The 25025-nt window shown below is 47.8% G+C and overlaps 1 protein-coding gene across 2 annotated transcripts; it reads left to right on the top strand.

Moving 5' to 3' along the window:
• Window positions 1–3095: 3095 nt before the first annotated feature.
• Window positions 3096–24354, top strand: dpysl2b (dihydropyrimidinase like 2b). 2 transcript variants are annotated; one of them, XM_035608056.2, is made up of 14 exons: window positions 3096–3922; window positions 14997–15085; window positions 15800–15984; window positions 17264–17428; window positions 17969–18030; window positions 18447–18527; window positions 19012–19080; window positions 19424–19544; window positions 20019–20175; window positions 20329–20470; window positions 20629–20799; window positions 22587–22766; window positions 23165–23330; window positions 23784–24354. In XM_035608056.2, the coding sequence occupies exons 1-14, from the start codon at window positions 3650–3652 to the stop codon at window positions 23873–23875; spliced, it is 1953 nt and encodes a 650-aa protein (XP_035463949.1). In that variant the 5' UTR covers window positions 3096–3649; the 3' UTR covers window positions 23876–24354. The 2 variants fall into 2 exon arrangements, with proteins under 2 accessions (XP_035463949.1, XP_035463950.1); XM_035608057.2 differs by lacking the exon at window positions 3096–3922 and adding an exon at window positions 5960–6307.
• Window positions 24355–25025: the final 671 nt, after the last annotated feature.

Below are 25025 nucleotides of genomic sequence, written 5' to 3' on the forward strand. Positions count from 1 at the left end.
AAAAAAAGGATTTGACTGGTGTTATATAATCAGATCGGCCCCTGACAGGCCGCTTTGTAAAGTGTCCTGCACATAAATGTGATGAATATAATCCCATTGACGGTTGCAGTATGTTTTTTCAAGAGGAGCGGCCCGATTAGAGAATCCACTGCTGATCTCACTCCTTGTCCTACATCTGTTCCTGGATGCCAGGGCCGTGCCCTCTTCCTGTCCAGAGACACGCACGCACGCACGCACACACGCACGCACGCACACACACACACACACACCCTCCGCCTCTTCCAACTGTTTATCGGGCACCCGGCCAACTTTCCCCTCTAATTATCCAACACTCCTCGTCTCTGCTCCCAGCGGGAGGTGTTTGTTTTGTTTTTCTGTCTAACGACAGTTCAGCAAGAAGCCGAGGTGTGTGTGTGTGTGTGTGTGTGTGTGTGTGTGTGTGTGTGTGTGTGTGTGTGTGTGTGTGTGTGTGTGTGTGTGTGTGTGTGTGTGTGTGTGTGTGTGTGTGTGTGTGTGTGTGTGTGTGTGTGTGTGTGTGTGTGTGTGTGTGTGTGTGTGTGTGTGTGTGGGGGGGGGGGGGGGGGGGCCTTTGGGCGTGGCTGCACCTTTGACATTTTCACATTTCAGAGTCCACCACCTTTGACATTCAGACAACTCACTTTGTCGGCCTCTCCTGCAGACATGACCACCCACCCACACACACACACACACACACACACACACACACACACACACACACACACACTCAGCAGACCCTCTGGGAGAGGAACTAGTAGCAGCGAAGCCATTTGCTGCCCACCACGTTGTTATGGAAACTGGACCGACGTGCCCTCAGTGTTCGAGTGTGTTCCACGGCCACTCTGTGCAACAGAGGCTTTTGTCTGTAACAGTGTGCGTCAGGAAATGAATAATGTGTGTGAGACTCTTACTGATGGCCGTGCAGGCACTGATTTATTTATTTATACCTCACGGGCATCTGATTCTAAATCAGAATGGAATGTCCAGTACAGAATGTAGATGATGATCCATAACTTTATGGTGAGTTTTACTGATCTGCCGCCTGTGACTTTACACTGTGAGGTGATTTATTATTATTCTACGATAAAATTCCTCGTATGATCATGTTAGGTCATGGTCTATAATATGACCTTTGTGTAGGAGGATTTTTGATCCTGGCTCTTGTGTATATTGTGCTATTTTTATGTCGCCCTCTTGGCCAGGAAACCATTTTATTTTTTAGTTGATAAAAAAGTTAAATGAAAAGATGCATTACAGCTCATTAGATTTCTATAATCTAATATCATAGAGCCAATTTCCAATGATGAATGAGGATGTTTAATCAGCTAATAAATACAGTAACACAAGTTTCACATCAGATTCATGAAGCTTGTCGATGATATTTGATATTTTCTGATTTGAAAACTATATACACTAAATATACTGAATATATATTTTAGTATGCGTGTGGTAGAAGAGTGGGGCTGCAGACGTGCACACGTACATTATTTGGTTTTTCGACCATAATTGTGCAAAATGCCTCAAATAAATTATAATCTTGTGGGTGAAAAGACAATCTGCAGCTGTAATAGTGTCAAGTTTGCAAAGCCGCTGGTCTAAACAGACGTTTGCAGTGCAGGATTTTTTATTTTTTTCCAGAGGAAGCAAATCAATAGTAGGTTAAAAGTGGCTGCAGTGTTTAATTGATTAATTTAGACTCCATGTTTTCTGTTTTTCCAGTTCCACAATCTCACATATATTTGATAAACTTTCTGCTCTTTACCATTTTACACACACTTTCCTGTCCATTACGCTCATGTAATATTGCCCAGAGATCATTTATATATATATATATATATACATTTGTTTATGATTCCACATTTTTTTTATATCCGTCCTCTGTTTGTGAATATGATTGCCGGGACGTTAAAAGTTTCCCAGTAGGGAGTGATTATGGAATCATCTCATATACTGAACAGTAAACTGCACATATCAACTTACTGTGTACATTCTGAGTCTCAGCACTTAGCAGAAGGTCCTTTAAAATTAAAATAACAACACTGTTACAACTTAAAAAGAGTTTATTAGTTTTAACTAGTGGTTTTATTATCATTAATTTTTATGTCTTGTAACTATAAAAACAAGTTATGAGTTGCTTTATATTCTCCTCCTGCATAACAGATCATAATTTGGTTAATTTTTTTTCATGAGATATTTTCTTCTTTTCTTATTTAAACCCCTGTGCTCTCATACCTCAAGTGGGCGGGGCTGCGTTGGAAAAAACGTGATGTCACACAGCGGATGGATGAAACCACGCCCACACAGCCCTGATCAAGATGAGTGGACTTCTTAAACTCTCCCTGAATATGTTTTCTCCATGAACTTTGACCATGTCTCATTTAAACATGGATGTTGAGTGTTATTGCTCCATAATTAAATGTTGAAGACAAGTTATAAAGACTTAACTAAATCCCTGCAGTCACAGTGGCTTTGATTCTAAAAAGTGGTTGAAATATAGCAAAAATTAAAAAAGAATAAATAAACAAATTTTCCACACGAACAATTCAGTGTAAGACCTGAGAGCAGAAACATGTCCCCTTGTCATAACTCATTGAACCCTGGGATGTCGCCTCCTGGTATAGTTATGAAGCCATACAGCTGCAACTGGACATACAACTCTGTGTATTGTCAGTGTCTCCATGTCTAAAACTTGAATAAGGTGTGGTGCTGAAGGGGACAGCTCCCCTCCTCATTGTCGGGGCTTGGGTGTGACTTTTTTTAATTTGGAGGGAGGGGGGGGCTCTCCGTGGTGCTGATCGCCTCTTGACCCCGAACTCGTGCCAGAGACGCCCCGCGGAGACTCTCAGCCTCCAGGTCCAAGTGATTAGGTCTGACACACACACACACACACACACACACACACACACACCAACACACACACACACACACACACACACACACACACCAACACACACACACACACACACACGCTGCTCCTGCTTTTTTAAAGTCGCAGGCAGGGGAGCGGGTCTTCACTTTGGGCACACACACACACACACACACACACACACACACACACACACACACGAGTAAAAGGGAAAAAGGGGACCGATCGTTTCCTGACCGTCAGATCACGATGCACCGCCTGTGACCGGGTTCACGCAGGCTCCAGGTAATCCCTCATCGGGGAACATCCTCCTCCCAAAGCGCATTGGATCTCTCTCTTTTTGCTGCACAAAGCTGCTCCTCTTGACTTGTGACTGGCACAGGGGCATTTTGGCTGGGGGCTAATTTACACTCATGAGTAAGCAAATCCATATCTGCTGCTCGTAGACGACAGGAGAGGATCTTCTTCTCGCACACATTTCTCGCGCGTCCTTACAGTGGGAGTGTTTTCATGCAGCGTTAGCCTCTGAGGGTTTTTTTTTTTCTTCCTTTCTCTCCTCCGCTCTTTGTCACTGTGCGACCACCTGCGCTTGGAAAACCCGGCAACGAGGCGGTGGCTGTCCAGGAGTGCGGAGCTGAAGAAGAAGAAGAAGAAATACAAAATACAAGAAGCTGCAGACAGCGGCGCATCCGTGCAGCTCCGCACTACCCCGAGAAAAGCGCACTGCCTCTCCTCTCCCCCCCCAACCTGCCATAGGCTACAGGCATGTCGACCACCGGGGATGTGCCAGCCTTCTTCAGGAGCATGGGCTCCGACAGCCCCGCCAGGCCCAGGCAGCAGTTCTGCGGCATGTTCTGCCCCGTGGAGGGCTCCGCCACGGACGGCAAGACGCTGGACTTTGGCGCGCTGTCGGCGTGCGCCAGGGGCCGCGGCGAGCGGCCGGTCATCGACCGGCAGACCGACATCTCGCAGCCGAGGAAGGTGGAGATCAGGCAGAGCACCGGGAAGGAAGCCCTGCAGAACCTGGATGATAAACGGGTAATTCATTTTTTTTTTTTTAATTTTTTGGGTTGTATCTTGCATCTTTTTCTGTCTTTCTCTCCATCTCTCATTTCTCACATCTGTGCGTAAAACCCCCTCGCCATTTTCATCCAAGACCAAAAATGCTTCACTTTGAGTTTGTCAAAGCTCGCGCAGCCTGCGTGCATGACAGACAACTTGCCCTGACTACATTTCCCAGAAAGCACTGCGTTGTAAAAAAAAAAAAGAAAGAAAGAAAAAGTCGATGATGGAGGGCCCACCACCACCATGCAGAGCTTCCAGAGGGAGTGGCTCCTGTTGGTTCGATCTTATTAATGTTGATTTTCTCTCTGCTCTGCTGCACAAGCACAGTGTGGTACTGTACTGTGCATGTACATGTACGTGCTGCAGGTTTGTCCATGAATCTGCTGAAGTGTCCTTGAGCAACACACTAAACACCTGCTGACTCAGCGTTCACAGGTCTGAATGTGTCATCCTCTCCTGCTATGGTGCCACGCGTGGCTGCGGCGTTACTGTCCTGGGCCTTCATGGTTTTTTTCCCCCAACAGCAGGACTGAGGGTCACGTGGAGCTAATGGACAAGAGATGACTTGCAGGAAGAAAAAAAAATCCTTCCAACTTTCCAGGTTTTACACAGTTTGGGATTGTGAATCGTGACAGTGGCCCGTATCAGTGCTTCCTTCACTTAATATTCAAGCACTCGTGATGCTTTCCAAGAGTTGGGGCGTTGGCGTTGAGCCGTTGGTATATCGTGTTACGTATTGATCCGGAAGCATTAGCAACACAATCCACTCCTCACTCTCTTACCTCATATACCTCTGTACGTGTATTGTAGTTGCCGCTTCTATAGCTGAAACAAGTATGTACACGTGGCATTTGCTGGTTGGTTCCACACATGTCAATAATAAAAGAGACATTATGAAATGTTATTTGATATCTTAGGACCATGCTAGATTAAAAAAGAAACAATAGACTGCAACGGTGGAAAGTAACTGAGTACATTTACTCAATTACTGTACTTGAGTATAATTTTGAGGTATTTTTTTTCCGAGTACGTCCATTTTCTGCTACTTTGTATTTCTGCTTAGAGGAAAATATCGGTGGCTGTACCTCTTCTGCCACTTCTTTAATTCCACAACTTTACTTTGCAGGTTCTCAGGAAAAAAATCAATGTCCGACACTGACAGGAGCAGCAACCCAGACAAACATTTCAATGTTAAAGACCCCCTCCAGTCACGTTTTAAAGTATATAAATATAATCTGCTATGTCTAATATTTTGTTTCACATTGTTTACCCCCAAAAAAGTAAAAAAAAAAAAACAATTCTGAAATGGGGCTGGCCACCATCCACTCCCTCTCCCTCTGGGATTCTGAGACTATGAATATTCATGATATATACATAGTCCTGCTGTAAATGAAAAAAAAAAGAAAACACGACAGATCGTAAACAGTCAGATTTCGTTTCAGATTTCGTTCAGATTTAATCCTGTCTCTTCTCAGGAGAGCGTTACCGTTACTCGAAAACAAACCAAATATCACACCGGCCTCTGACATCAAAAGTATTTTTCAGTTTTATTTGATATTCATATCTTCAAACAGCAGAAAAAGTCTCCTTATATTTTCCTCCCTGATCCCATCAACACGTGTCACTCGTCTTAAACGACCTCTGCAGTTTTGATCCACTGGAGACAAGTTGACCAGAGATGGGAGACAAATTAAAATCCTCTCACTCTCTTTAATAATAATAATAATAATAATAATAATAATAATAATAATAATAATAATAATAATAATTATGTCTGGGTTTTTTGTGTGTGTGTGACTTTGCTCTGGTGCAAAGTGAAGTGACCAGAGTTAAGATGGCTGCCTCCTGCACACTAATCCCAAAGAGAGCAACTGATGGCATTAGTGGCTCCTCTCCCTCCCTGTCGATGGGAGCATGGGCGAGGCTCTGCGCATGCTCCGTGGGGCTCTTTTTTTTTTCCTTTTTTTTATGCACGGGGAAAGAGGCTCGCGACCAGTGGACCCTCCCCTCCTCCCTCCCTCCCTCCCTCCCTCTCTTGTCTGACTCCGTCTGGGTGGGAAAGGTTTGGTGCATCGGCGGAGACCGGGAGGCTGCCAAGAGGACGCGACCGGGAGTTGTCGAGAGAGTTCCGATCCCCTTCACAGTTCTTGTGGCCCTGCGACCCAACACGTCTCCGGCCCCCCTGTCCTTCATCCTCGCCGGCATCCTCCTCACCCTGTTCGTTTCAACCGGCAGTAATCCGCACATCCCGTGCGCATTGATTAGCGGTCCTACGGCGCGGCGTGTGCAAAGAAACAAAAACAACAACCGGCGAAGATGTCTGGCTACCAGGGCAAGAAGAACATCCCCCGCATCACAGTGAGTGTCACCGGGGGGGGGGGGGGGGGGGGGGGGGGGGGGGGGGGGTTATGTTGGAAGGGTGGAATCCCTCCGGTCCGGCCCGGTGTCCCGTGTCAGTCGGGTGGTGTGGGCCGGGCCTGCGGGTGTGGGTGCGGGATGTGCCCGGCGCGCTCCGTGCGCCGCTGCGCTGCGCGACGCGTCGGACCTCGCGAGCTTCCTTCTTCCTTTTGTAAATGCATCTTTTGCAGATGCATCTCGGTTCATCTTCTTTTTTTTTATTGTTTAATCTGTTTCTCGCGGACACCGGTCGGGATCGATAAATCACCGAGGCCCTGATTTATGTGCTATATTTTTTTTTATTTTTGTTGCAGCATCTTTGCGACAAGTGCCCATTTTCCAAACGAGCTGCCGCTGTTTAACCCCCCCCCCCCCCCCCCGCAACATGCATATTTATCGTTCATGCATGTGTTCACGCTCGGCCCCCCCGTCGACATTTCACGCCGGTGGGTCTTTTGTTAGGCGGTGTGGTGTCTGCTGGAGCCGGGGTATCACCGCGCACACACCAGCTGGTGGGGCAAATGCTTCCCGTCGGCCCCTCTGACGCTCAGCTCCTCCCGGGTTGTTCTCTCTCTCTCCCCCCTCCTCTCCTCTCCCCTCCCCTCTCTTCAATCTCCCCTTTCACTTCAATATTAGTCCTATTTTTTTCTCCAGAGGTGCAGTAGGACACCTGAACTGTGTCACCCACGGAACTGTTTCCCCCCGGAGCTCGTACTGTGGCTGAGCTGCAGGGAGGAGGAGGAGGAGGAGGAGGAGGATGGTGGCTCAGTGGAAAGTGGAGGAACAGGGAGGGGAAGGGAGGGGAGGGGACAGCGGTTCCCTTTTCCTTTTTCTCTCTCTCTCTCTCTCTCTCAGATGTGTAATGATGAAGGAGTGGAAGAGGCACATGCAGGCAGGAGGATTTCACTGTGCATGAGGAATAAGGTGGACATGTTTGGGCCTTGACATCAGATGTTGTTGTTGTCGTTGTTGTCATTTCCATCTTCCAATGGGCCATTAGTGAATGATTTGTGCAGATTACAAAGATGCATGGATAAATCAACCGTTGGATTATGTTTGTTGTGTAACAGGCCAACAGGTCCCAGGGGGCCAGAGGGGTCGACCAGGGCCTCATGTGTGCTCACTCATTATTACCTCTTGATTAGCTGCCGGTGGTTATTGGACGAGGGGCCCTTCCGGGCATCTGTACCCAGCGGGGACGGGGGGGGGGTGTAGGCCTCCATTAGCAGAGGCCTACACCTCCATCCATCCATCCATCCATCCTGCTGCTTGTGGTTCAAAGTGAAGGCCACAGCTGCGGTGACCTTACAGGTCGACCAGCAACTTCTCCCAGATCAGACAGGACACACCTCCTCTGGAAGGATCGGCCGGTTAATCGATCGATCGATTACAAACGGAAATCTCAACGATTTAAAGCGTCTCAAACGGGACCATTTGCTGCTTCTCTCTGTTTTATACCTTTGCAAGTGATTTATCCATAGGTTTTTGACACAACAAGTCATTTGCAGTCGTCAGAATTGGGCTCTGGGAACTTGTAATGAGCATTTTTTTTTTACACTTCACGGACCAAACAACTCATCAATTATTCAGAGGATGTAATGAACAAGTGAATCCATGGTGGGGGGGAAAAGTCACCACTTGCAGCCACGTTGTGGACACAGAGAGGAAAAGTGATGCTGAAACACGAAGTGAGATCGATTCCCAGCGATGATGCAAACGGAAAAATACTAATCATAATGCTTTATATAAGACAATGTGGTGTCGCTGGTGAAAACATGTTCCTACCCCCCCTTGACTCTCTCTCTGCTGGAGATGCAGCAGCCAGTTGGTGGACAGATCAGAGGATTAGTCAGAGTTGTAGTCCCAACAGTGATTAAGTCAGACCTAAATGGATTCGACCGCCTATTCTTGAACAGTGCGTGGAAAGAAAAGCAGGTCAGAGCAAATTGTCTCCGTAAAAACAGATGTTTCTTCTTTAAGAGAAGTTCCGATCTACACGCTGTGTGTGTGTGCGTGTGTGTGCGTGTGCGTGTGTGTGTGTGCGTGTGTGTGTGTGCGTGTGTGTTCGTGTGTGTGTGTGTGTGTGTGTGTGTGTGTGTGCGTGTGTGTGTGCGTGTGTGTGTGTGTGTGCGTGTGTGTGTGTGTGCATGTGTGTGCGTGTGTGTGTGTGTGTGTGCGTGCGTCAACTCGCTGCCGCATCACGGAGGAGTAATGTAATGTGTCTTTTAGGTTCCCCCTCCGTGGGGTTTAATGTGTCCAGAGTGTCAGGTGATAAACCCTCCGCGGAGACAGTGAGTCAGTTCAGGATGTGTTTGTTATAAACCAAACAGAAGCTGCCGAGGAAATGAATCGGCTCGAATCGAATCACAACCCAATAACAGGGAAAAGCTTCAGCACCGACTAACCGACAACTCAAGTCGTGAGTTGAGGGGAATCGACGGCGGCGTCCACGCGACGTGAGGGGGCCTGACCGCGGGGTCCCGTCTTGGGCCAGATGGAGTCGGGTCGGGGGACAGCAGCTCTCATCAAATATGAATGAAACCCAGCGAACTCACCACCTGGCGTCAGAGCTTCTCTGTGACTCAGGGAGTTTCTGATTCATTCAGTGAAAAACCAGAGCAGAGTTTCAAAGAGGTGAGCGAGCAGGCCCGCTGCAAATATTGATTTTGTTTTTATTAATCGTTCATTCTTTAAAATATCCCAAAAGGAGAACTCAATCTATCCAGAACTGTTTTGTTCAAGGTGTTCAAGTTAAAAAAAAAAAAAAATATTCAAAATATTCCTTTTGCAACTGCAGTGCTGGAACGATAACTGAAATAATTGTTTAGGTGATTTACAATTTGATCACTAGTTAGTCAGTTAAGCCATTTATTAAATCATAAAGAGCCAAAAACATGATGACAATGTGCATATTTGCTATTTTTGCTTGTTTGTTTTTTTTATCAAGAGAAATAATAAGTAAATTATGAATGAACTATCGTTAGTTTGACAAAATAAGCAAATTGAAGACATCACGTTGGACGCTAAATAATGAATGAGTAAGAAATTATAACTGCGGCAGTAAATTGTGTAAAAACCGAAAAAAACATATGAGAAGCTGGAACCGCTCGTGCTCTATTGTATTGTCGATATTGTAAAATCAATTTCTCTCCATCAGGGAAACGGCGGGTTACGTTTTATTTCTCGGCGACAAGATTAAAGTTGAATGTTTTGGCGAAACACAAGCGAGATAATGGGAAGGTAAAAAATAGACGGAGGCTATAATTGGACTGTCCTGGATTAAAGTCTCTGTGACCGCGGTCCTCCGAGGATGAGAGATCGTTAGGCAGTCGGCTGCTGGACCTGGAGTACAGTCGTTGTCCCCGGGGGCAGCTCTGTGTGTGTGTGTGTGTGTGTGTGTGTGTGTGTGTGTGTGTGTGTGTGTGTGTGTGTGTGTGTGTGTGTGTGTGTGTGTGTGTGTGTGTGTGTGTGTGTGTGTGTGTGTGTGTGTGTGTGTGTGTGTGTGTGTGTGTGTGTGTGTGTGTGTGTGTGTGTGAGAAGGTCACTTCAGCGGACCATGCTGTTATCTCACATCAGCCTGAGGCGCTGTCCGTTCACACAGCGAGCTGGTGTCCCAGACCGGTCAACCCTCCCGCCGCTTCGGTCTCGTCCAGGCGCCACATCGATCGCATATCCTGAATTCACCCCAAATTCAGGGCGGCGGAAGTCAGAGGGAATGTGCCGAGTGTGCACGCGTGTGTGTTTGTGCAGAAAGTGAGCCTGTTTTTCACGAATCAGCACCTGGACACGGGAGAAAAGGTGTTGAGTTCAAAATCTGTAACGGGATGGCGGAGCCTCCGGCTGCACCGTGTCCTTGACAGGCGGCAGGGAGAGGTCACGGAGTCTGGACAGGATTTAAATCAGTGTTAAAGAGTGAGGGAGAGAATTCAAGTGATGTTTCTTTTATCCTCAAAGTCAGAGAAGTTTTTTTTTAAAGTCAAAGACAGAATTTAAAGTAAAATAGTCAAATCTACACGGAATTTAACTGAATTTTAACACTCAAACACCAAATTTAGTTTGAAATTATCAAATACACATCTGATTTAAGAGAGATGAAGACAATTTTAAGTTGCCATATTCAAAAATGCGTAAAGATTATTGAATTTTCAAAGTCAAAGACAGAATCTAAGGGAATTTTTTGAGTAAAAGTCAGAATATAAGGGGATTTTCCGTCAGCCACAGCATTTAAGTTAATGTTGTCAAAGAGAGAAATATCAATGATTGGAAAAAACAGTTAACAGTTAAGATGATTTTCCTGACAGTATTTATATAACTTCACAGGCAGAAATCAGAAAACACAAGGGGATTTTTCAATGACCAAAAGATCTTTTGGATTTTTCCTCAGTATTTGAGTCAAAGGGAGATTGTAAGGTAAATGTTTTCATTGCTGAATTATCGATCGAGGTGAATAATCCATAGTCAACGAAATATAAAGTTGATTTAGTAAAATCCAGACTCAACAGGGAATCAATTGCCAGAAAGTCATATCCATCCAAATCTCCCACTACTTCTTTAATAAACATACACAAAAACATACAAACTCTGTTCAGATATATATTTTGTAACGTATTTTTCCGACCAGGGTGTTACAGTTGGATCTCTTCTCTTCAGTTCTGTTTCGTCAGGGAACACGTGTGCCTCAACATGTTTTTGAATAATCCAGAACACCACATAAATCACAGCGCTGAAGGTCCGACCTGGCAGCGTTCTCCACCTGACTTCATAAATGTTCCCCAGGATATTTTCCATTTGGACGACGGCAACACACCTCGTTGCCGGGGTTACGTCTAACACTTGCAGACGTTTTCATAGCGTTGTTTCTTTTTTCCTGATTTCACTATAAACCTCAGTCACCAGGCGACGTCTCTTTTCTTTTATTGGCTGCTTGAGTTTCCACCTGTGCTTCTGTAGCTTTGTCCATACATGCTTTTAATGACAGACCTAAGTTTAATGGCAGCTTGCAGGAGTCATGTGATGCCACGGATGGATCTGATTGGCTGTGATCGAGTATTCTGTGGTTGTAGCCTTCAGCATCTGCACTAGTATGTTTGTTGAAAGCTGCTGGTTTTATACTCACAATGGTTGAACCTTAATCTGCATAGACTGTAAATAAAGATGGATGACACGTCTCCACCATCTTGTGCCGGTGGCGTTTTGATAGCATCAATTAAACTGATTCAAACGAAACTCAACAGGGGAACATGATCATTTGAACGTCAGTGTGATAAGAGCTTCCCTGAAGTGACAGAATCCATCTTTTACCAAATTTACTCGACGTGTTCTTGTCTTCCGTTTGGTCCACGTCCCCCACCCACTGGCACGGGAGGAGGCGGGGTTTGTGAGCTATACTGCCGCCAGCCACCAGGAGGCGACGGAGATGTCCGTAGATCTTTGGGCCATTTTAGCGTTTTTGAGCGCGCTGTTTTGACTCGTATTCTTTTGGTTTGTACAGCCCACAGCTTCTCCCGTCTTGCGGACCGCCGCTGCACAACGTACGCAGCCGGGAAACTTTTAAGACGCTGTCAAAATGGAAGTTAACCAGAGTTGGCTTGCTGACCTCGCTAGAATCTGAGCATGTCTAGCACTTCCTCTACACCCCCTCCCCATGTTGGGCTTCCCCCTCCAGTTCCAGAGCGACCAGGATGTTTTTCTTTCAGGAGACTGAGATAATGGAGGCTGAGCTCGAGGGGGTTAAGGACAATTATTTTTTTTCAACGGAATAATCAGTGAAGGGGTCCGTGGCGCTAATTGTTTGAAAGCTGTGGCTTCTTCTTACTCACCAGACTGCTGCGTTCTGCTGCCACGGCATATACATTGGTGGTGGGGGGGGGGGGGGGGGGGGGGGGGGGGGGGGGGGGGGGGGGTTGTGTTGTTGGAGTCTGGAAGAAAACAAAGCTCACATAGCAACAGTGAGCCCATTGAGCTTTGTCCACATCCTGTTTTTGCGAGGCTTGGCGAGATGGTTCCCATGATGAAAAAGGTCACTGTCATGTTTGGCAGAGATCCAGTACAGTCAGACACACGTTCCAACCCCCAGTGAGCTCCGGCACGATTAGATAAGACTGGTTTCACTGCAGATTAAACTAGGAAACTGAAGCTTTTTAAGACAAACACAACTTTTCCGTGGGATTTTTTCACCCCCCTAGAAAATGACCTGCCTCTCTTTAGGGATCAACAATGACTAATTGTTTTTTTATTTGCCTTCAGTCTTGGCCCGCATGACTTTTGAGTTTATGCGACCGTTGACTCCGAGAGCCGCTGGCAAACTCCAGCGGCATACGTAATGTGATAATGACAGTCATGACGAGGCGCATGATGTAACGCCGTCGTTCCGGAGCAGTTGCAGCGGTGGGATGAACGCGGGCCAGCAGCAGTGGCCTGGAGCGAGGCCAGCCGCTCCACCGCCGCAGTCTCGCTCCGCATAGATTGAAGATTACCACATGATCTATGTGCATTAGTTCCACGAGCGCTGACGGAGCATCGCCGCACCTTTCAGATGACAGCTGCACTGCATTTTCCAGGCCGGCCCGCCCGCCCGCCTGCCTGCCTGCAGTCAGCTGAGCTGCTCAAGTGTGCATCTACTGGAGGATTGTCTCACATGCACACTGAAGAGGTTTCCAAAATATATCTAGTGTACATTTTTGTGGAACGATTTGACCTTTTCATGTTCCGTAGTGTGAGGCTTTAAATTGCAATTCCTCAAAGCCTCAGGGTGTAATTTTCTGGCGGCACCTGGTGGTAAAGTTGCAAACCGCAACCACCTGAGCACCCGACAGGGGACACTTTATGTCGGCGCACCGCTGATTCCATTTTCGGTTTTCCGGCTGAAAATTCCATGCTAACGCAACGTAGTCTGGTACGTTTTGTGGAACAACTGTATTGAACACGACGTAGCAAACATGGAGACTCACACGGAGGTGGGGTCCACCTCATGTAAATATATATAAAACATTTAAAGTTGATGAAAAAACATCGTGATTATACATTTATGAACACATAGTTATGGACAACATATTCAATAACTGTGAATCAGTTCATCTAAATATTACACACCATTTTCCGTGAAGAAGGACCAAGACGGACGTCGCGGGGAGCTGCACAAAGTCGGATAATCTGCCTCAAGTGATGTCACTCGAGTCACCGTTGGTCGGGTCTGAGGACTACAAGTTGGAAAGTGTGGTTTTGTGTTGTGCTGTTAGAGAGAAGTGAGCTCACCAGACCTCTGCGGGCTGCTCCTCACCGCTGGTTGAAGCTAGCTGCGTGTTAGCCACTGCTGGCATAACGCACCTGAGTCGCCGACTGGACTGCAGGTGGTTGAGTTGGATTGTGGGTAATGTAGGCGCCAGATTTTGAGCAGGAAGAAGAATAGAAGTGACATTATCTCAACATTTTTCACCGATGCATCCATTATGGGTTGTTGCAGAAACGTTCCGCTCGGTCCGGTGGAGTTCAGCAACTCGAGGTTGTTCTACTTTATTGGAATCGCAATCAGCTCCTCGTTTGTTCAGCAATGAAATGTTGAAGCGGGGAGTGTTGGAAAAGGAAATGTCACGGAGCTGAGTCCTGCAGTGCAGAGTTGTTGTATATGTGCTGGATCAGATGCGGGGCGGGGCCCCCCGACCGGGAGACTTCTGCGAGGGCGGCAGTTGTGCCCGGGGGCCGTGCAGAGCTGCTGGCCAGGCAGCAGCAGCAGCAGCAGCAGCAGCAGCAGCAGCGAGCGGCAGAAACAGTGCGGCCTTTGTTAGCCGGGGGATGCTGGAGTCCCTGTGACCAGAGCCGCCTCTCCCCTCTTTGGAACCGAGGGCCCGAGCTGCCGGGGTGACTCGAGGGGAGGGCCGGGGGCTGAGGGGATCAGGGCGGGGGGGCCCATTCTCTCCCTCATTCTCTCTGTCAGCGATGATTGATCACGATGAGATCCTCTCTCACTTTTTACGATCATCATAATTGTCTTTGTTTTGTTGATTGTGTTTTGGTTTTCCTAAAGAGTAATCCCTCTCATTCTCTATTTCCCTCCTGACATTAAAAACAAGAGTCTTTGTTTATCACATCCACACAAAAACCAGGAACTGATCCAAACGTCACGTGCCAAGAGTGTGTGTGTGTGTGTGTGTGTGTGTGTGTGTGTGTGTGTGTGTGTGTGTGTGTGTGTGTGTGTGTGTGTGTGTGTGTGTGTGTGTGTGTGTGTGTGTGTGTGTGTGTGTGTGTGTGTGTGTGTGTGTGTGTGTGTGTGTGTGTGTGTGCCTGCGTGTGTGGAAGAAAGTCAGTTGAAAGATATTGCACAGCCGTGTGTTTCCTTATCTGAGTGCATCCTAAAAAGGCCACGCAGGGAGTGTGTGTTGGTCTGGAGTATTAATGTTTTGCCGGGAACGCCACTCCACTCCTTTTTATGTGACATTTCCCCAAAATGTCTTCCATCAAATGCACTTAATCCAACAACCGGATCGAGCCAAACCGGATACTCGCCCTGGCGAGCGTTATATTTTTTTTATAGGCATCTATAAAAATCCCAGCGCGGTCCGCTCTGTACAGTGTGTGTTCAGCGTCTGGTTTCCAACTGCGTGTTCCAAAGTGGTTATACGCGCGGCGACCAATCATCTTTGTTGTCTTCCAGAGTGACCGTCTCCTGATCAAAGGGGCGAAGATCGTGAACGATGACCAGTCCTTCTGCGCTGACATCTACATGGAGGATGGAGTCATCAAGTGAGTTTACTCCAAGCTGCTGACGACTGCATAGAAAAAAAAACAGAGTCATGATGTGTCCACGTCATGTGTCTTGTGTACACCGATATAACCTGCAAACCGAAAAGAATGTATAAGTCTGCACCTTCAAGACACTGCATTGCAGCCCCGTGACCTCCTCTAGGTCTATTGAGTAGCTCTCCTGGCGCTTTTAGTCAAATCACACAGTGTCTTCCTCGGCAGAATAGGTTTGTCCACTCAAATGGGTGAATTTGCGTTTTCTGGGCACATCTCGCTCACAAAATACACTTCAAAATGAGATTATTGTTAGAGATGGGCGAGTCTGTGCATCTTTTCATCAGTGTGCATCTGAATCAGGAGCTTCCGAGTTCAAACTTGCAAGTCATAAAAATAGGGACACTTGATTTGCAGCCTTTAATGACTAAACACTACTGTCCAAATCAAAATGGACATAAACATACAGCAATACGCACCAATTGGTTGAACAGGATTTCCGATTTTTTGGGATAACGGACTCAAGATTGGGAGTTGTCTGACTCCAGTGCCGCCCCGCATGCACTGTCATCACAACAGAAACAGAACAACACAGATTTGTCATTCATAACTAAAACGAGAAAAAACAAGGACACCTCCTTATGGGACATTGACTCAAAACACATCTATATTCATGCTAATATTCCAACTAAATAATCGATAAAACATTCTTTTTCTCAGACAAATCGGGGAAAACCTCATCGTGCCCGGCGGCGTGAAAACCATCGACGCCCACGGCCGCATGTTGATGCCGGGCGGCATCGACGTGCACACGCGCTTCCAGATGCCCGACCGAGGCATGACGTCCGCGGACGACTTCTACCAGGGGACCAAGGCGGCGCTGGCCGGAGGCACCACCATGATCAGTAAGTCTCCAGCTACTGTCATGCGATTCACATCAAAAGTCCCGCACTGATCCCTTCGCTCGCTGATCGGCTTTGAACATATCTCGACCAGGGCAGGGACGGATGCCAGGCATGTTCACGTCCGAGCCAAAATATCGGATCTCCCATCTGCTCTGTGGACTCGGAGCCGCCAGATGCTGACCGCCGCTCAGGACTTGAGCCAGGAAGCGAATTACTTTTCCCCTTCGGACGCACGCTTACTGCAGATTGGTGTCTGGGTGTTGATCGTATATTTGAAGCGTCTTATTATTATAGCGTAATGTTTAATACACTTCTACTTTGGACTGTGAACGTGCAAGGCCCTGGTCGTCCGGTTCCAACCGTCTTGCTGTGAGGGGACGTCCTTCAATGTCGGGACGCAGTTGCCGCTGAGTTCCGATGCGAAACGATAACAAAGATAACAAAGACAATTTTCCATGTGATTTTCACACTGGCGCTCCCTCTGACTCAGCAGCTACGCCCTCCCCTCCCTCGCAGCAGAACAAACACCCCCGAGACTGCAGCGTCCGCCCTGTCACCTCGGGCCGACTGCCGCCCGCCCGCCCGCCCGCTGCTAGACGCGTGTCAGCAAGTACACGTCACAAGAGGGCAGCTGTGATTGCACCAGAAATGGAAAGTGACAAACACGGGGGACAGCTCGCAATGTGATGTGAGAAGCCGGAGCTCTGATTTCAAACCACAGTCCACTGATCCAGACTCGATGAACTGCATCTGACGAGACACTTGCGACCGGACGTACAGAAGTACGACCAGAAATAGCTCCGGAATTATAAGTTGATTTGCCAATCAATAAAAAATAAATACATACATAAAATCAAATCTATTATCTGTCATTTTACAGACTTAAATGACAGTTTATGCGGCGACTGGCTCCTCTGCTTTTGTCGATATTGAGCCATTATGTTCAGTCATCGCAGTGTCTGAAAACATCTGCAACGTCTTGAGCTCGTATAAATTTGTCTTGGGTGGTGGAAAAACCATAAGCAGATGATGTTTGTGCTCGGAGTGCCGGCTCTGGTTTGAACGGAGACCAGGAGTCATGTTTCTGGTTACTCTCGAGTAGATGAAACACGTTTCACAAGTGACTGGAGACGCACGCTGGGCTTCCAGATGTAAACCGAATCAGTCCAGCAACTGGTCCACAGTCTCAACATCGGTGGATCTGGATAACGGTCGGAGTCACTGTGCCTGTGTTTGACAGTCCATGTCGTGAGCCTGTGTTTGTGTGTTCTCCCCCCAGTTGACCATGTCGTACCTGAGCCGGGCATCAGCCTCATCGCAGCCTTCGAGCAGTGGCGCGAGTGGGCCGACAGCAAGTCCTGCTGCGACTACTCGCTGCACGTCGACATCACCGAGTGGCACCGGGGCATCCAGGAGGAGATGGAGGCTCTGGTGAAGGATCACGGTGAAGGCCGCACCCACTGCACAGCCACATCACAGTTTCTCAGATTGATACGTTTAATATGTTTGATTGATTATGATTTTTTTTTTTTTAATATAACTTTAATATATGTATGAGCCATGTAACCTGTTTGCACCTGGCAGACTTATGTTTAGGATCCTGTTTTGATATTAAATAAATTCAGCAGACAAATCAAGATAAAAAAAAACCTCACTAGTGGCCTCTTGAGGCCGCAATGTTCACTACACCCACAAAACAAAGATCAGCAAGCAGCAAATGTTTTACCAAGTAATTTGTTGCACCAAAAGAAAAGTGGCACATTTACAGTATTTTACTCGGTGGAGATTGGAATCTTCCAAACCTGGAGATTTGTGGTTTGTAGCTTTAAAAAAAACATTTGCAGCACATTTTGAGATCATCATATAACCACGCCTCACAACAAAATTGATGCAATATATATATATATTATAATATTGTCCCCTAAAAAAATCACCTCCTGCTTTTGACTGACCTTTTCCCTGTAAATGTAACATTGACTTCTAGGTGTCAACTCTTTCCTGGTCTACTTGGCTTATAAAGATGTTTTCCAGCTCACCGACGCTCAGGTGAGTTCGTCCCCTCGTTTCGTGGACATTTTATTCTGTCGCGCAATTTCTTATTGACAAACAACTGGAATGAAGCTCAATTGCATCAAATAATAACAGTAATGATAATTATGTTTTTTTACCAGATATAAAGGAGGACTTGAAGACAAACAATAGGAACCAAGACCGCACGGCATTAGACAACAATAGAGCAGAAATATGAGTAAAATAGAATAAAATAAAAAAAACATTCTAAAATGAGTCAAAGTCGAGACGAGTGGTTTTGCTGATGATTTTCAGTCGGTGTCCGACATTGTGTTGCGATCAAAGAAGACTTTGGATTACCGACAAAGGAAGACATAGTCAACATGTCCAGTATTGTAATGAGAAATCTGCATTTGCGCATCTGAAATCACACCGTCGTCTCTCTGCTGCAGGTGTACGAGGTGTTCAGTGTGATCCGTGATCTGGGAGCCGTCGCTCAGGTGCACGCGGAGAATGGAGACATAGTAGCTGAGGTACGACTCTTTAACCCGCAATGAGCCACGGTCGACGTTTCTGCTCCATGTCGGAACATAGAGCCCCCGGGCCCTCAGGGGTCGAGGCGGCGCTCAACACCCAGCACATAAAGGCCGACGTCGGCCTGCTCTGTGCTTTTATAAAAAAAACAACAGTTCCAGCCGTCACACATCTTCTCTCCGCAGTCATGATGACATGTTCAATGCTGAGCTCTTAATAGCCAACAGATGAGGATCAATATTCATGGAGGCGATGGCCATGCTGCCTGTTCTTTTCACTGCCAAGGCTAGTTATGAAGAACATGCGCGCACCTGCACATGACTCGACAACCCCGCATTTGGGTCGTGTGTGTACATTCCTGTGTGTGTGTGTGTGTGTGTGTGTGTGTGTGTGTGTGTGTGTGTGTGTGTGTGTGTGTGTGTGTGTGTGTGTGTGTGTGTGTGTGTGTGTGTGTGTGTGTGCGTGTGCGTGTGTGTTCTGTAGGAGCAGCGCAGGATCCTGGAGCAGGGCATCACCGGGCCTGAAGGACACGTGCTGAGCCACCCTGAGGAGGTGAGCCAGAGTTTCAGCTCTGTGGAGGCTAACTGACCTGACTGCACTTAAATTTGAGATATGACACATTGCATCTGTGTGTTTTTTTCCCCCTAAGATTTTCCTTCTTCTTCTTACAATTATCTTCATTGTAGTCTAATGTAAGGCAAACTGAATGACTTCTCACGACGGAACCCTGAAATGACAGAATCTCCTGTCCTTCTCTGCTGTTGTTGTCAGCACACACAACTTCTTCACACGGACACATGATATCTAACAATCAGGATTATTGCCAGAGGGCCGATGGATGAGGACAGTGCAGTGTGTAACTGCCGTGTGTTTCCGTCGCTTCCCTCTGCTTCAGGTGGAGGCGGAGGCCGTCAACCGCTCGGTGACCGTGGCCAATCAGACCAACTGCCCCCTGTACGTCACCAAGGTGATGAGCAAAAGCGCTGCCGATGTCATCGCTCAGGCCAGGAAGAAGGGTGAGACTCTCTCCTGTTGGCATTATCATTATTAGATCAGCCTTTTAACCCAAACCTCAATGGACATAAAATGTGTGGATTGAATTTGGAATTGGACTAGAAAACGCCCGCTTGGTTTAAACTACATTTGCTGCTCATTTCCAGCCAAGTGTATTCGCACAGTAGATTTAACAGACCACAGACATAAACAGTAGCTGGAGCCTGCATGTATAGAGATGTGTGTGTGTGTGTGTGTGTGTGTGTGTGTGTGTGTGTGTGTGTGTGTGTGTGTGTGTGTGTGTGTGTGTGTGTGTGTGTGTGTGTGTGTGTGTGTGTGTGTGTGTGTGTGTGTGTGTGTGTGTGTGTGTGTGTGTGTGTGTGTGTGTGTGTGTGTGTGTGTGTCCAGCACTGGAACCATTCAACAGTCCACATGACATGCATGCAACAATGTAAAAGAGCGTAGCGTCTGGACTTATAGTGGGACTGCTCTTCCAGGCACCGTGGTGTACGGCGAGCCAATCACAGCGAGCCTGGGGACGGACGGCTCGCACTATTGGAGCAAGAACTGGGCCAAGGCGGCCGCCTACGTCACCTCCCCTCCGCTGAGCCCCGACCCGACCACGCCGGACTATCTCAACTCTCTGCTCTCCTGGTAAGACGGACGCGCCAGACACTTCACAAACTGGAGCTACGGTTGAAAGTGTCACGGTGGCAGCGCGTCAACTTTACATTTTTCCCTCCCGTTTCTATTAAAAAACCGCATTCCTTCTCTGTTCTCTTTCTGCTCCTTGACCTGTCTGCGTAGCGGCGACCTGCAGGTGACAGGAAGTGCCCACTGTCCCTTCAACACCGCGCAGCGCGCCGTGGGCAAAGACGACTTCAGCCTGATTCCCGAGGGCGTCAACGGCACCGAGGAGAGGATGTCCATCATCTGGGACAAGTGTGTGGTGCGTATCTTTTCGACAAATGAGTCACACTGTGAGCTGGGGTGCGCGTGACATCTACTGTACATGATGTGTTGTACCAGAAGTCCACTCTGTGCAAGGGCGACTCGAGTAATCACGGCCTGTACCACTCTCACCCTCAGCTCTCGATTCATTCTTAGGTGACAGGTAAGATGGACGAGAACCAGTTTGTGGCCGTGACCAGCACCAACGCCGCCAAGATCTTCAACCTGTACCCCCGCAAGGGCCGCATCGCCGTGGGCTCGGACGCCGACCTGGTGCTGTGGGACCCGGACGTCACGAAGATCATCTCCGCCAAGAGCCACAACTCGGTACGACGCGGCCGCCACTCGTGAACACGCGGCCGAAAGTAACGTCAAACACCTCGACACGCGAGCGGCCTCTTGTCTTCAAATGTTAGAGCTACTATTTTATTTTTGTGGGGGTAGTGATTCTACTTAAAAATAGACCCTAGATTAAAGGTAACGGGTCCGTCAATGTAATGCAGGGCAGCATGAGCAGCTGGTTTATTAGTCCACCTATTTTTTTCTTTTCTTGTAAGGGACGACTCTGCCTGCTGAAGGGTGTGGGCCTCACACGGCGTCAAGGGAGTGAGGTCATCCCTAAAAATTTGCCAGAGAACTGGAACACATCATTTCTGATTGTTAGCAGGCAGATCGCATTGCGTATCCCTGTGCGTGTGTGTGCGTGCGTGTATGTGTGTGTGTGCGTGTGTGTGTGTGTGTGTGTGTGTGTGTGTGCGTGTGTGTGCGTGCGCGTGTGCGTGTGCGTGCGCTCTGTATGTCCTCCTTATCCCGTTATGTTCTTTGGTTTCTTTTTATTCCGCTTGGTCAGAAAATAATGACTAATGGTCATGGGAGTGTGTGTGTGTGTGTGTGTGTGTGTGTGTGTGTGTGTGTGTGTGTGTGTGTGTGTGTGTGTGTGTGTGTGTGTGTGTGTGTGTGTGTGTGTGTGTGTGTGTGTGTGTGTGTGTGTGTGTGTGTGTGTGTGTGTGTGTGTGGCCTTCTGGTGATTTAATTTCAGACTCCCATATTGCCATGACTTCAGCTTTAGCGCCAGTAGCTTTTTGTAGAGAGCGCTGCTCATACAGTTCCAGCTTCCAAATTGGTCACACACCAACCGCCCCAACTTCCCGGTCAACGCACACACAGACACACACACACACACCCAAACACCCAGACCACTAAAACGAACCCACTTCATCTTCTTCTTCTTCTGTCTCTGGCCTGACAACTGAAGCCTCTGTGCCACTCAGTGTGCAAGTGAAATCAGTTAAGCTCCTTTTCACAAGTGCACTTTAATCCATGATTAAGATGGTGGCAATTTTTCACGGTGGCATCGTGTGTGAACACAAGCCGCAGTCCATCAACCGCTTCTCTGGCAACATTTCTCAGATGCAAAGACTGAGTGAGACGCTCATAAATCTGTTGGACTGAGGCGGCAGCATTCCCAGGTACTGCGCTGGGCTGCGGGGCGGTTACGTCATCCCTCTGGTAGGGGGGAGAAAGAAAATTCATCTGGAGACGGTGAATCATCGTATCGCTGCTATGAAGTTATTCCTGTGATGAATTAAAGTACTGATTAATCAATAAAGCATGGGCCATCACAGGAACACAGCTGTCGCAAAACCCAAAAGAGAGAAAGAGGCTGCTTTTTGAATTGTTAGTTGTTTTTTTTAGACTTCAAAATATTCCTCCTTTTGTTTTGTCCTAAATTTCCACCTCGCTGCCGGCGCCCCGGCGCTGTTGCCACCCTTTTCTGTAGTGTGAACTCAGACCTACGACCTGACACGTGGGTCGACCTCTCCAGTGATGAATGGGCGCCAAGAGGGTCTTGAGTCGGCCTCCTCATCATCACATAGCTCAAATATCATGTGACCTGAGCATGTGTGACCTCAGAGAGTGAAGAATAAACTCAGGAAAACTGAATGTTCCCACTTTTTCCCGATGCACTATAAAAAAAAAAAACCTCGTAAAATGTACTGAAAAAAGAGAAAAGATGGATTGATTAATCCGATCATATGGGGGGGGGGGGGTTTTCTTGGCGTATACTGTATTCATGTTTTTGTGACGTGTATTTGTGGTCGTTTCACCCGCAGGCTGTGGAGTACAACATCTTCGAGGGCACAGAGGTGCGCGGCGGGCCGCTGGTGGTGATCAGCCAGGGCAAGATCGTCTTGGAGGAGGGCAACCTCCACACCACCGAGGGCTCGGGACGCTTTGTGGCCCGCAAACCCTTCCCGGACTACGTCTACAAGAGGATAAAGGCCCGCAGCAGGGTACGGTGCTCTTTTCGCCCTTCTAGAATCTGTGTTGGGGCTTTCTTTCAATGATATACTGATATTGCCACTAGTGAACTTGGAGCGAATCCTGTCTCGTGAGGATGTGGTTGTTAGGAGGACATTGTGTCCACGTTTTCTAAGCGCCGTTAAAGATCAGATTTTCCAATTGTTTGGGGGCCATGTTGACATCAGTGTTGTTCCGTGCAACCAGACCTTTTTTACGACTGTTCTGTGGCACGCCGGAGGGGATGATGCAGCTCGTTTTTTGGGGTTCGGCCGTAAAATGTGCTCTGCACCCTTCTCGGAATGGATGATGGAATATTTCCTCGTTGGGGTTTTCACTGCCATGACTGTTGTGTCTCGTGTGTGTTCCCCCCCCCCCCACCAACGTGCAGCTGGCGGAGCTGAGGGGTGTTCCCCGAGGACTGTACGACGGTCCGGTGTGCGAGGTGTCGGTCACCCCCAAAGCCATGACCCCCGCCTCCTCTGCCAAGACCTCACCTGCCAAGCAGGCCAGCCAGCCCGTCCGTAACCTGCACCAGTCCGGATTCAGTCTATCTGGTCAGTGACACGTTGAACGACAAGTTCATTTTTTTGGGACCTGTTATTTTGTTCTGCATGCGGTTTGAAAGTCGGCTAGCTTTATTATTGATATTTGATTAATTCCATGAAGCTTATGGGATCAAGTAGAAGTTCCACTCAAAGATAGAACAATACCCCTTTACATATCTGTAGATAAATTGATGATAAATTAAATGAAAAGGTTTTAATGTATGGATTTATAAAGTCGTAGTCAGTAATTGTGTGTGGTGTATTTCCCTATTTTCAAGTGGTGCTTCTACTTGATGCCATACATATTGGTAATATGAGCTAAGTTATGCTAAGGATACCAATGAGCATAAAGTCCAAGGGCCTAGTGATTCTTTCATGGACATGAAATCCACGCACAGTGTTGATCGCAGAGAGCTTGTCACCACGGATCGCATAGCAACCTTTCTCGATTTGATCCCACAGGTGCCCAGTTCGACGACAACATTCCTCGCCGCAACACCCAGCGCATCGTGGCGCCGCCGGGCGGCAGGGCCAACATCACCAGCCTGGGTTAGAGCTCCGACCCGGGGGGCCGCCGAGGAGGAAATGGAAGAATCGGGGGAGAGAGAGAGAGCGGCCGACGGGAGCTGCAGGGCCGAGAACACCACGTCACGATACCGGCGGGGCGGGGCGGGGCAGGGGGGGGGGGGGGGGGGGCCTCGCCCCTTTGCTGCACCTGACCGGGCCCCTCCGTCGGCCTCCATCTTTGACTTCCTCCTCTGCCGCTTGTTCACTCGCCTCCTCTTGCCCCAGCACCCGATCCTAGAGGACACTGCTAGAAACAAATAAAAAAGCAAAAAACGGACAAAAAAAATCTGCCTCATAATGAAAAAAAAGAAGAGAAAACACTCCTTGTTTGAGCACTTTTGACAGCATTATTTAGTTGTTGTTGTTTGTTTTTTTGTTTTTTTATACTGTACTTTCTCCCTGCAATGTACCCTTTGGATGTTTGTTTCATTGTTGTTTTTAATAGAGGGGTCGAGACTAAACTGAATTAACATAGGTAAGAAAAGAGGAATCATTCTCATCCGAGATCGTGCGTAATATTTCCCTCCTTTATTTTCCGTGTGGAAGTAGTTGAAATGGAGCTACGGGTCCAAAAAAACCCCCAACAATGTTGCTATTTACTTCATTTCTGGTTTTTCAAATAGGGCCAAACGGTAAAGTTGCTTGAAATGGAATAGTCTTACAGTTTGTCCGGCTGACGAGGATCTCGTACTTCCTTCGAGCTGTTCGACTGATCTGCGATTTTGGTGTCATGTCGCATTTCAATCTCTTCGCTTTCCCAGGGCATAGCCACCTGTCACCGAGTGCCCGTGTCTTGTCCTCCCGCCCCGTGGCTTCTGGCACAGGTACGTAAGCGGAAGAGAATTCTTCCATATCTGGCAGCTGCGTTAAGAGCTCGCGAGTCGGCGGGGAGGATGAAAAAGTCCTGCCTTTGGCAGGTAGGAAAAACAGAGCTGTCGTGCCTCGTCGCCGCGCGTCAGGGGGCGAAGGGAGGATGTGAGGCAGGGGAAGGGAGTCAGACAACATTTCCTTGGCCTTATTTGCTTCTCAACCTCGCGGGGGAAAGTTGCCGTCCACCGCGCAGCTGCACGTGTTTCCCAGTTTTGTGAATCTTAAAAAGGGTACAAAAGAATTTCAAATCCACAGCTGCTGACGCAT

This window comes from Scophthalmus maximus, chromosome 20, assembly GCF_022379125.1.
Source record: "Scophthalmus maximus strain ysfricsl-2021 chromosome 20, ASM2237912v1, whole genome shotgun sequence".
Classification (NCBI taxonomy): Eukaryota; Metazoa; Chordata; class Actinopteri; order Pleuronectiformes; family Scophthalmidae; genus Scophthalmus; species Scophthalmus maximus.